The 13,341-nt window shown below is 43.3% G+C and overlaps 1 protein-coding gene across 1 annotated transcript in view; it reads left to right on the forward strand.

Annotated features, from left to right (window-relative positions):
• Positions 1-13,341, forward strand: part of ITK (IL2 inducible T cell kinase) — a 65,314-nt gene that overhangs the window by 15,050 nt on the left and 36,923 nt on the right. The window contains exons 2-5 of the mRNA XM_058544805.1: positions 6,322-6,426; positions 7,975-8,056; positions 9,849-9,977; positions 13,233-13,273. Coding sequence (XP_058400788.1) covers positions 6,322-6,426; positions 7,975-8,056; positions 9,849-9,977; positions 13,233-13,273 — 357 coding nt within the window. The remainder of the gene's footprint in view (positions 1-6,321; positions 6,427-7,974; positions 8,057-9,848; positions 9,978-13,232; positions 13,274-13,341) is intronic.

Here is a 13,341-nt window from a genome sequence, read left to right on the forward strand (position 1 = left end):
CTAAAGAGCACTAGAGTGTTTTCCCCACAGCACAACCAGCCCCATGGTAAACCACAGTGTGAAAACCCTGAGGGAAGGAAAGCCAGTTGACTCTGGTTTCACTATGACTAAGAGGTCTTGTGGAAAAGAGGAAAGAAAAGAAGGCAGGTGTGGGATGTATCGTAGTTTCCTGATTTTGAGTTGGTCCAGGAGCCTCAAAATCTGCTACCTTGGCTCCAGATCTTCCCAGAACCTCAAAGTTTAGTGAAGGTAGGTCCAGGCGAAGGTAAGGTTGGAGGAGAGGAGGAACCAGCAATAGCCAATTACAAATTGCACTGGTGTTTTAGAAGATGCTACTTTTTCCCATAGAGACAATATGATCACATCTTTATTGAGTATCAAGCAATGTGCTAGGTGCCTTCCTGTAGCTCAGGTCATAATAACCCTGAGCAGCAGCTGTCAGCATCCCCACTACTACTAAAGAACTAAAAGAGTAAGAGCTAAGAAAACTAAGCTCAGGGAACTGAGACATCTTGCCCAATGTTACCTGTCATCATAGAGATTCAAACCATGGCTTTTCCAAGTCCTGAATCTCTATTTTTCTCCCCTGCAGTACAAGGGCTCCCTTTATCATAAGGGACAGAAAACTGAGACAGGAGAGTGGGAGGGAATTCGTGGGCAACCTCCAGCATGTTTTGCAGAGGGGATGAAACTAGAATCCAAGAAGCCTCCTAAAACCAATTTTAGAACTGATATTCTGCATTCTGCTAGGGGCAGGGAAAACAAACCCCAAATCAGTCACTTTAGTTTCATTTCATATGATATCAGTTTTAATTTCAATTGTGTCATTCTGTAATTTCAGATTGGTACAGTGGCTATACTATACCCCAGAAGACGCAATGAGCAAAATATTTGAAATGCCTTGTTAGAATCATCATCAGAAAGATTTTCTAATCCTAGAGACTCTGATAAAGGCAGCATGTGGCTACTTTTGCAGTGTGATCTGGGAAAGTCTTAAATGCATCACTCCCCTCAGCGGTTCCCTTTGAAAAATGCTCTCTCAGCTGAAGCCTAAAATTCTGTTACCAAAGCTCCCTCTTGGCTGAAGTCTCTAATATCTGTCATAATCCAGTTCCTCTGAAATAGCCCAGCTTTAAGCTATCAGTAAATTAAAGCTTTGGTGAATGACTATTTGGGGGAGGTTTTGACAGGAAAGGCAGTGAGGAAGCAGAAAGCTAAAACCCTCACATTTGCTAAAATGAGAGCAAATGTGACAATTAGAAAGACCAGGAAACAGTCCCCTTTCATGGTTTTGCCCCGATTATACGAATAATTAGCAAAATAAACAAATGACTCCGGAATGTCAAAATCACCAGTATCGCCAGTTAAAAATTAATGTTGTCTTCCCAAATGGTTATTCCTGGTTACATACTTGCCTAAAAGAAAATCCCCAAAGTAAATGTGGACGTGTAAAGACAAGAGAACAAGGTCTTATTTTATGGGCAACATTTGGAGAAGGAAAGGAAAAGAAGTAACACTTGAGTGATTGGTTTATCATTTGAATGATTTTATTTTGCTAGTAGGTTTATGTAGTTCCTTTAAGTCCTCTAAAGTAACCCAGTGATTCAGGGACTATTATTATTCCCACTTTAGAAAAACAAGGCCACTGAGAAGTTGAGACACTTGCCTCAGGTTGCACAGCTGGTCAGGCAGATGTGGGTCTTCCTGACCTGAAAGTTCCATTTGTGTCCCACTCTGCCTCATTACAACAGAAAGCCGAAATTCCGCTGTTCTTCAGAAGGGTGGAGATGTCTTCTTTCATGGGTATCGGAGACATAGCTTCTCGCTGGTGTGTTGGCCGAGCAGTCAAGGAGCCAATGTTAGAGGAGTGAAGAGGAGCTATTATTCTGAGGAACCAGGGAACGTGCTTGCCCTTGGAAATTCGGCATAAGCATCACATGACCCAAATGGGACAAAAACGAATCTCTGCTGGGTCACAGCTTGGAGAAATCAGTCATGCAATCGGTGGTTCAGTGTTGGGTTTGGGGAATGAAAGTCTCCTACGGGAAGTTGGGACAAGTGCAAAGCCATGAAGCATAGTCGTTGAGCGTTCAGGCTCCGGAGTCATAGAGTTGAGCTTGTATGCTGCTCTTCCACTTATTAAGAGACTTGGCCCCTCTGAACCTCAATTTTCTGACCTGTAAAATGGAAGAATAATACTTTACAGGATCATGATTAAATGAGATGGTGCGTTGAGTGCCTGAAGTATAGGTAGTGCTCCAAAACATTATCGTCTTTTATTTTCTTTATTCCTGCCTCTCTTTGAAACTCACAATCCAAAATTCTATTTCATACAATATATTAACATAAAAAGAAAGGAGATATAAAAGCCGCTTGCATAAGCTTGCCTTTGTCCAAATACGTGGGCGGCAGCATCTTGTTGGATTGTGTTTGACACACGTCAGATGTCTGGGGCTGAGCTTTGGAATATGAGGACAGCTTTGAACATGGCCAAGGAAAGGGCCAAGGCCAAGTGAGGTCCTGTGACTTTCATCTCGAGTGATGCAGACAGAATAACAAGGAAGAACGAGAGCAGGTTTTTCTTGGTGGCTCTCTTTCTCTGGTGGCTTTTGTGTGGTTTCCTTGGAAGGTTTTACCCTGGCATTTTTCAGAAATAGCACAGTTGTTTGGGATGATTACAGGCAATCACCGTTTCCCAGAGACAGAACTATGTTTAGCTCGCAGACCGGCTACTCCTCAGTGCCCAGCTGGGGGAACACACAGCTGATCCTGTTGTTTACCACGTATCAGATCTTATGAGAGCTGATGAGAACCGGCCTCAGGGCCTTTGGAGAGACTGACCGAGCAGGACGGATTGCGAGGGGGGAACCCAAGCACTCATTTGGGGAGGAGAGTGAGTTTTGACAGTGGAACATGAAATCTATTCCAGTAGAAGAGCAGACCTGATAGCAGGCTTACCTGACAGACTGTTAAGGCACGAATGTGTCTTAAAATCCATGTTTGAACTCAATGAATATTAAGAAATCAGAGGAGATCATCTGAGTTTAGAGGAGAAATCCTTCTTGGAAATCTTGAAGCCACACTGTCTGATAAGGTAGCCACCAGCCATGTGTGGCTACTGAGCTCCTGAAATGTGGTGAACCCAGATTGAGATATGTTATAAAATACATGATTTCAAAGACTTAGTACAAAAAAGTAATATATCTCAATTTTTCATGTTGATTACATGTGGAAATGATAATATTTTAGATATGTTGGGTTAAACAAAATATATTCTTAAAATTAATTTTACTTATTTCTTTTTGCTATTTTTAATGTGGCTATTAGAAAATTTTAAATTACATATATCGCTCACATTGTGTTTGTATTGGGCAGTGCTGCTTTAGAACCTCACATAGAATTTGTAGCCCTATTCACAATTCCAGTTAATATTTATCTCCAGTCTATACCCTGATTATGGTGATCCCAGACTATTGACAAGTGATACTTATCCAGAACACTTCTACCCCAGGGCTTTTGCTCTTGCTGTTTGCTCTACCTAGGATTCTCACTCCCCTAAACCTCGTGTCTGGCTCCTTTTTCAACTTTCTGATCTCTTCTCAAATGCCCCCTCTCCAAGGAGGCCTGCTCTGACCGCAAGTTGATCATGTCAACCTATTCTAATCTCTCTCTCTCTTTTTTTTTTTTGGTGAGGAAGATCAACCCTGAGCTAACATCCATGCTAATCCTCCTCTCTTGCTGAGGAAGACCAGCTCTGAGCTAACATTTATTGCCAATCCTCCTCCTTTTTTTTCCCCAAAGCCCCAGTAGATAGTTGTATGTCATAGTTGCACATCCTTCTAGTTGCTGTATGTGGGATGCGGCCTCAGCATGGCCGGAGAAGCGGTGCATCGCTGCGTGCCCGGGATCCGAACCCGGGCCACCAGTAGTGGAGCACGTGCACTTAACCACTAAGCCACAGGGCCGGCCCCTGTTCTAATCTCTTGATAGCACTTTTTTTTAGTGTCTGCCTTCCCCACAAGACTGTGAGCTCCATGAGAAAGTCTACTGTGTTCAACTCTCTATTTCCTGCACTCAGACATTGCCTAGCTACAGCTGGCCTTCAATAAATATTTTCCTGAATGGCTAAATGCATCAGCCTTAAATCTGATTGAGATTGTTTCAACTGTGTTCCAACTCGGTGCCCTTTGTTCATATCATCCTAACTGAGCACCTGTTGTGGGCCAGCCACTGTTAGGGCCTGCTAGGCCTTGGGGATATGGTGACTGATGTCCTGGTCTCTACTCTCTGGGAGTGCAGGACTTAGTGGGTTCCAAGGGCAAAAATGTCTGCAGGCGGAGTTGTCATGACTGCCGTGAGCCTTTTGTTGCATTTCACTATGTATACTACTAAGGAAATAACCCAGCAGAGGTTGAAAAACAAGATAACCTCAAAGCTCAGACTCCCTGTTTAACCCTAGCAGCAGATGGTTGTTGAAAAGGTCGCTCCCTGTGCTCTTCTGTTTTTGAAAAACAGATGAGCTGTTCCAAACACTGTGATTATGGGCAGGATCATGGCATGTATTTGTAGCTGTGGGAGACTCGAAATAAGATGGTTTGAGTCCAAAGGGCACATGTTTTCAGAGGTTTTTAAGGGAAGCCTGACCTCTTACTACATTGTTAGGTTACAAAACCACGTTGAAGACCACTGTGTGGAGCAGATGCTCATTTTTGTTTGTATGTATATCCTATAAATGTGTGTGGGAAAGACAAACGCATTACAGCTGGTTAACTTTGGCTACCTCAGGGCTGTGGAGAAGGGTAGGATAATAAGACACTATAAATATATTCTTCATATTTCTCGATATTGTTTTATTTGTGACAATGAACATGGACACATTTTATACTTTGAAAAAATGAATTAAGTCGTTTTTAGAAAGAAAATTTTAAAAAACACCACAAAGTCTCCCTGTATTTGATAGGGGGTCTTTCTTACATCTTGACTTTTTTCATCTCAGTTCTGTGCGTCAGCCACTAAAGCAAAATGTAGCAACCAGGCTGGGTATCCAAAAATAGAAAGTAAAGACTGAGCTTACTTCCAGAGAATTTGATGACAACATGGTCCCCCAAATACCAACCAAGCACACTCATATATCACAACTCTCGTGCCATAGTTAGGACCTTCTTTACCTCTTTTCTTGGGAGGATACCCTTTATTGAGGGCACCTATTATTACCAGGTAATTTGTTTACATATTCCCATTTTATTTTCCAATCAACCGTTAAAAGGCAGGCATTGTTATCTTCACTTGCCAGATGTAGAAATCAAAGTTCAGGGAGATTAGATGAATCGCTCAAGGTCATAGAGCTAGATAGAGGCAGAGCCCAACTTTGATCCTAGCCCTTTCCAACCTTGTGCCTAATTCCCCACCATTTGCTACCTCTTTCTAAAGGATAAGGTATAATGAAGTGTTTTGCAACTGGTTCCATGGCTGAATTAAACTCTATTCTCAATGGAAGCCTAATTCTAGGAACAAATTAGGCTAGATTCTAGCTTTTTTTCTAGCCTTTCTGTGAAAGGCTTCTGCTCCCCAAAAGCTTTTCCCTAACTATCCTTCCTTGGAGCCCCTGATAGTCCCACTGAGTAACATCCCCTGGAATTCACCCTCCAAGGACAAGAACCTTTAGAAATGGATGATGTAACATCCTTATAAATCACAAAGACCATCATGTGAATTAGTTATCAAGGAAATAATCTAACAAACATCCGAGGGAATGAGACATGGGGCTAGTAAGATTTGCTGGGGATGTGGAGAAGGGATAGCTGTAGAGCAGAGTCAGGAATGTCCTACAAGGATGTCATTGTGGGACAATGGATAACTATAAGGGACATGGAGAACCCAGATGTAGAAAAGGAAGGTGCCACCAAAGGTATAGATCACCATCCAGGTCAGGCCAGAACTCAATTACTGTGCTAATAAGGCCATGGATAGACACAAAGCAAAGCAAACTGGCACACATGTGGTTGGTTTCCCATAGATTGCACTACTCATCCCAGCTACAAGTTTTGCACATGCTGCTCTCTGTCACAAGGTCGCTGGGATATAAGACACCGTGGCTCAATGAGTGGGCATGAAGAAGATGATTCAAAGAGCGTGTCCTCCTGGGAGTCTGCTCAGAGTATCCTTCTCAGGCACTGAGGGCCAAGAAGTAGCTTCTGGATATTTGTGGAGATGGTTTACAAAGCTAAGGGATCTTATCTAGTAGTGGATTTCTAGAAGCAACCTGGATAAAAATATTGTCTTCTCTCTTCTTTAAATGGGATGTGCTTTTTCTCCCCACAGAAAAAGCGCACGTTGAAGGGCTCCATTGAACTCTCCCGAATCAAATGTGTGGAGATTGTGAAAAGTGACATTAGCATCCCATGCCACTATAAGTACCCATTTCAGGTAAGTCTGTCAGGACTGAGGGGACTAGTTCCCCAGTCCTTGGAAAATGGTTGAAATCCTCAGTCATTGTAAGAGAAGACGAAAAAGGGATGACTCCGGTTTACAGTTAGAACTTGGACCAATCTCATAAGAAAGCTGCTGTGTTCTTTCAATCAATGACACATTCATTTATTCATTCAACAAAGATTAAGCACAAAATATTGAAAAAGTTGCCATTCCTCCTTCCCCTTTCCCTCATGTCATCCTTACCTCAAGGAAAGTCCTAATTACTCTGCTCTTGAGAGAAGAAAACAAGCTATCAAGGGCCCAAGCCTAATGTTCTTTAAGTGCAGTTTACTCATGGTTTGGGGCAACAGATTGCAATCCTTGCTTAGAAATTACTTGGAGGTTCTGGGGTAAAAAGACTCGGATTTTACAATCTGAAAACTATCTGGAGTTGTGCAGTCCAATACAGTAGCCGTTAGCCACATGTGGATGTTTAAATTTAAACATAAATTAGTGTAAACTAAGCAATATTAAAAATTCAGCTCCTGAGCCACACTGAATGAACGAACAGTTCACATGTTCAATAGCCACAGGTGACTAGTGGCTACCATATTGGACAGCGCAGATTATGGAACATTTCCATCACTGCAGAAAGTTCTGGTGAAGGGTATCTTTAGTCTTCAAGTCATGACATTGTCTAAATCTTGTTACTACTGTTGGCATTTGTGACATTGTCTAAATCTTGTTACTACTGTTGGCATTTGTGGCTCTGAAGGAATGGGTATTTCCTTGCATATCCTATGGTACCATTCTTGTTTGCCAATCTGAGGGGTAAATATTTCACTTTTAGAGTGGCATAGAAAAGGACTTTTTTCCTACTGCAAAGGTGACCTCTATGAGGGGGAATTTTTAGTACTGAAAGCAAAGGGAATAACATGTATTTTCCCATCATTAGAATTCCAATTCCAAATAAGTGCATGAAAAAACTGGTAAAATTCAAAGAAGATCTGTAGTTTAGTCAATAGTATTGGACCAATGTTGATTTCCTGGTTTTGAAAATGTACTATGGTTATATAAGATATTATCAGTGAAGAAACGTGGGTGAAAAATACACAGGAACTCTGTACTATTTTTAAACTTCTTGGGTATCTTACATTATCTCAAAATAAGAAGTTTTAAAAATCTCGATTATACATTTGTCATCTAATATCACTCTTTCATATGCCGGAAAGATTTTTTTTAATCACTGAAAAATTAATATGAGAAATAAATGTGCTGTCTAGTCAAGTGGAGAACTCTCTCTCCAGCTGTTTTAATTTAGTGATGGCTTACTGGTGACATGAAATCTGAGACAAGTAGCCTAAGCCGTGGAGGTTCACCTGTGACTGCACAACACCCAAACATCTGGATGAAAAGGACACTGCCCCCTAATCACCCAAATATTTGCCTTTTGACAACAAGCATCTGAGAGACCCTGCTTCAGCCCAATAAGCCAGATGGGCCTGCTGTCAGTCATCCATCTCCCGGCGCACTGCTTACCTTGGACTCTGTGTGTGTCTGCAGGTTGTGCATGACAACTACCTCCTGTATGTGTTTGCTCCAGACCGCGAGAGCCGGCAGCGCTGGGTGTTGGCTCTTAAAGAAGGTAATTAAATCTCCTGTGCAACTGAGTCCCTGAGACCCTTTGATCCTCTAGTAGGCTTGGGTTCCACAACAGAATAAAGGGCAGCTGATGGCTAAACATTTATCCCTTTTGGCATTGGTGGAAGGTCCCAGCTTTTCACCCTGGGCCCAAGAGGAAACAACTAGTACAGTGCAGGGTCAGCCAAACCCAGCCTGCCACTTGTTTTTGCAAGGCTCTGAGCTAAGGATGGTTTTTATATTTTTAAATGGTTCCATTTTAAAGGATTATATAAGTACTTACATAATATATCAATTTCGTCAGCTGGTAAGCAAAACCTACACTATTTCCTGTCTGGCTCTTTAAGGAAAAGTTTGCTGACTCCTTGCATAGTGTGAAGAATAAAAGCATCAGCCCTTGAACTAGATGACCGGGGTTTGAATCCTGGCTTTGCCACTTACTAGCCACGTGTGCTTGGGCGACTCCTTAACTGCTCTGTGCTTCAGTTTCCCCATCTATTAAAAAAGGAGAGGAGGAGGGAATAATAATAATAGTACCTGCCTCCAGAACTGCTGGGAGTAAAGCCCTTGGATCTAGCCCGGCCCGTAGTGAGCACTCGATAATGTTAGCTAGCTTTAAAGGCTTTCAGATCTTTGGCAAGGGTGTTTTCAAGGCTTACCTTCCTGACAGCATAATTAGAACCAGCACAGTGTTGGGTTCGTGAGATGTGGAGCCAGGCTGCTAAGGTGAAAATCCCAGCTCTGCCAATTATTAGTGTGTGACCTTGGGCAAATGCCTTGACCTTCTGGTGTCTCCGTTTCCTCAGCTATAAATTCTGACTAGTAACAGTCAGTCATAGGTTTATTGTGAGAATTAAATGAATTAGGACATGTCAGAGGCTTAGGACAATGCCCAAAGAAAGCACTCAATCAGAATTACTATTATTGTTGTTGAGCCTGAAGCCCTGGATTTGCAGGAGAACTGGGTACAGATATTAATATGTCTTTAAGTAGCTATGAGGACTAAGGGTAAGCAAGCCCTTTGAAATCTTGGGAGCCACGATGCCTCTATGTGAAAAATGAGAATAAAAACACAAGTGTTATCTTCTTCCAAGGTGGTAGTGAGTCTTCAACAGCATATGAACAGGCAAGTGCTGGATAAACGGGAAGGTGCCCTCAAGTACAGCAGTCTTGTTAGCACAGAACAAACACTGAAGTGAAAAGTAATCAAAGGGCCCAACCATGTCCCTTGGCTATTCTCCCTCTGGAAGGGGTTTTACTGACAGGATGTTAAAGCTAGAAGGAGCGTTAGAAATGATCTGTCTAGTTCTCTGCTTTTTATACTTTTTTTTTTTTTTTCCAGCGGGGGAGCTTCTTTTTTTTCCTACCAGAATTTTACTTTGAAGCCGCAAACCTAGAAGGGATCAAAGCAAAGTTGCCGTGGTTGAATGGGGGACAGATGGAGGGGCAGGAATCCCACCTATTCAGTCTTCCCATTACCCGTAAGGCACTTCTGTAGGGCCTCTGATCCACCTCTTTGCACAGTGGGGAAACTGAGGCTCAGATGGGGGTTTTGCCCAACTGAAGGACACACAACTAACCCGAGACAGAACCAGATAAGAACCCAGATCTGCTGATGCCTAAATTGAATACACGCTACTCCATAAATGTATATGCCCACAGAAAGGGCCATTTTTCTGGGTAATATTCATTCAAGCTTACACAGCGGGGTCCAACCTCAAGGAGTTATAGAATTGGTGACCTTTGATAGACTGACCTGGAAATAACTCTTTTGATGACTTGCCAACCCCTTTCAGAAACAAGGAATAATAACAGTTTGGTGCCCAAGTATCATCCTAATTTCTGGATGGATGGCAAGTGGAGGTGCTGTGCTCAGCTGGAGAAGCTTGCAGTGGGCTGTGCCCAGTACGATCCAACCAAGAATGGTAAGAGACTGGGAATTCCCTTTCTTGTTTGTAAAATGACTGACCACCTCCCTACTAGTAGAAAGTAAAAGCTCTCAGCTTCGCATTATCAGGGATAGCAGGGACTGAAAGCAAAATTCCACATTTTCAGAATTTTCTAAAAGGAATTATCTGCCTCTACCACCAGTCTGTTGATGTTTTTTCGTCTCGAAGCTGGTGTCTTTATACCTCCTCGTTACTTAAAATGTGGTCCTTGAAGGAGCGGCATCAACATCAACTGGGAGCTAGTTAGAAATGCAAGTTCTCCAGCCCTATCCCAGGTCTACTGGATCAGAATTTGTATTTTAACAAGATCCCTAGAAGATTTGTGGGCAGACTCAAGTTTGAGAAGCGCTGCTATAACCTGAAAGTTAGGAAATTTGAATGGCATGGTCTACTTAAATTTTACGTTGTAGAGACAGCCTTAAGGGGTATATAATATTATTTGTTTATTACAGTGGCATCACATCACACATGTGTTTGATTATACAAATTCAACTCTGTGCACTAGGAGGAGGAAGAAAGTAAAACCCAAAAACACTGCTTATTTTACTCTGTGGCTTCTCCCCACCTCCCCTTCAGACTTGCCCTTGACCACCACAACCTCAAAGAGGAGGCTGCAGCTTAAATGCAAAATGAAAGCAAAAGACATAGTTTCTTGGCCTTAGAGGTCAATGGCCCAGGTCGTGGGGATTGGAGTGCAACTCGACTTGACCTTATGTGATGGCTTTGGGACTTGAACCCCCAGTGAAGTGGATCTCCACTCTAATGTACTTTTATGTGCATTACGCTCCCATTCCTCACAATCATCTGGGGCAGATGGTCTGATGTTAAAGAAACAGAAGATTCGGTATGCTCCAGTTCACACAGCTAGGAAGTGCTCTGCAAAGCCATCGTTGAATAGGAGTGACAGATCATGTGGATTGTGTTGCTTCGTTTCCCTCTCCTCTCAACTTCTTACCCTAGTTACTTTTCTCATCTGTCAGTTTCTGTTTTGCACTAAAACCTAATACCTCAGATTGACAACCTGAGGCGGTTGTGCTACATATAACACATGGCTGGGTTTTCCGTGGCTTCCTGAGTCACAGCCCCTCTCAGTACCACTTTAAAAACCACTGCTTCTCACCCTCCACCTTGGGAGAGAAAGTTCTAGGTTACCAGTCCTTTGGCCCAGAAGAATAATATTTACTTAGTTTTAGAAGCCACTGATCCTCTGTATTAGCCCTGTTGACCATACTCACAAAGGCTAGTATTTAATGAAAAAGAAATGGAAGCTTTTATATGGATGGAATCTACCACAATAACAGGATGGCATGGGCTTGCCTCAGTGAGTGAAAGCCTTTTGCAAAGCCAGAGATCTGGTCTCCAAATTCCTGCCAGCACCTTGCTGTGGGCCCTTGGATGAGTCACTTGGCCATCAAGGACTCTAATGTCCTCATCTCTAAAATGGTAGGGGAAGTTTTAGGGGCCCTAAAGTGAAATAATCTCTAAGCCCCCTTCCAATTATGAGCTTCTTTAAATCTGTATTTCCATTTTGCAGTTTTCACCATGCGTGTCAGAGCTGTTCCTCTTCAGGGCGCACAGTATTTCCCTCCACTGAGTGGTAGACACATGATTGAGGTGTGAGGAGCATCCGAATGACTCATCAGGACAACACATGGGGAGGGCTGGTCATGCTGAGCTCCTCCCTATGTGAACCCAGGGCCTAACCCTGTCCAGTCACTCTGCTAATGGTCTTGCTCTTGTGTTGCAACAATGGGGTTGTGGAAAGCTCTTAGCACAGCTACTGGCACTTACTGAGCTGTCAATAATGGTAATTGTGTCTACTAGTCTTTCTTATTTGTGGACAGAAGAATCTGATGCTGAGATATAGCAGTACGTGTGTGTATGTCTGGCAAGCAGCAGAGGTGGTTAAGTAAAAATGGACTCTGCTATACCCAACCCACAGCAACACTCATTGCTGCAACCAGAACTGGCCCCGATGTCACCACATACCAACTTCACACAGAGTGAGAGGAAAGAAGGAAAGAGCAGGGCCAGAGGAAGAAGAAAGAGAGACCAGTCATAGAATGTTCAGGGCTGGAATGGGCCTAAGACCACACAACTCATATGTGGGGGAGCTGGGGTTAGAATACCAATCTCCTGGTTCCAAGTTGAGTGCTGAACAGGAACCGTGCTTCCTATTATGTTTGTTTTCCTTCTCTGTTAGTTTCATACCGAAGTCAATACCCCACCCTGCCCTTGCTTGAGGAGTTAGCACAGGGGCTAGGCTCCAGTGTCAATGTGTGAATCTCCTCTTACCATATTCCTGACATGGGCTGTCCAACTTCAAGTCCACCTCATGCAAAGATGAGGAGCTCACTACCTATTTATGGAACCCATTCCCTTGTTAATTGTTAAAGAAGTATTTGAATTGAGCAGAAGCCTAAGCACTGCCTTCCATGTCACACATGCTTCCAGGCATACAACTTTAGTCTGTTGCTTCCAGGCCTGACCTTTCCAGTGCCTCAAAGAAGAAATACTGAGAGACAGAGATGATGACCTGAAAGGAAAGAGTGAGGGAAAAGGAGAGAATGGGAGGAAAAAAGGAGGAAGGAGGGAAGAGAGAGAGAAGAGATAAAGAGAGGGAGACATGGAGACACAGAGAGAGAGAGAAAGAGAGAGAAAAGTATTAGGATGTGTTGTTTGGAGGAGGCAGCAAGAACGAATATTCAAGGGCCTTAAGGTAACTAAAAGTGGATTCCAGCCCTCTCAAAAAGCAGCATGATGACCTCTCATCTCATCTACCACCTCCTCAAACCCACAACAACCTCAGGAAGCCAATGAGTCACAGTCGCCCTGAGTCATCAATTCCCACTCCTGGGTTTAGCAGGTGGTTGGTGCCTTCATGGAAGTCTTCATGCCTACAGGAAAGAACACGTGCCTAACCTTCTGTCAGCAACTTTTGGACTAGGCTTTCCTGGGAATACAGAAAGAGGGGCCCAGAATGTTGACTTCTAGAAGTTTCTGATGTCTCCTAGAAGATGAAAGCAGGACCCAGCAGACTAAAGGAGATAAAATACTGCTTCTGATGAGGCTGACTCTCCTTTCTCCATGTCTCATCATCTCTTTCTGGCCCCTTTCCTTCTGCTTTTCTCCTTGGGGCCCCTTTTCTCTGAAAAGCTCCCTGGCTGCTCACCTCCTCTTGGGCACATTCAGTTTCAGGCTCATTTTCTTTTTCTGTTTTTCTCATTTCAGCTTCAAAGAAGCCTCTTCCTCCTACTCCTGAAGACAACAGGGTGAGTGAGAGCTCCAGCCCTGGGCGAGGGTGGCCGCAGTGCTGCAGGCTGCTTGACCAGCACCTTCC

This window comes from Diceros bicornis, chromosome 1 (genome assembly GCF_020826845.1).
Source record: "Diceros bicornis minor isolate mBicDic1 chromosome 1, mDicBic1.mat.cur, whole genome shotgun sequence".
NCBI lineage: Eukaryota > Metazoa > Chordata > Mammalia > Perissodactyla > Rhinocerotidae > Diceros > Diceros bicornis.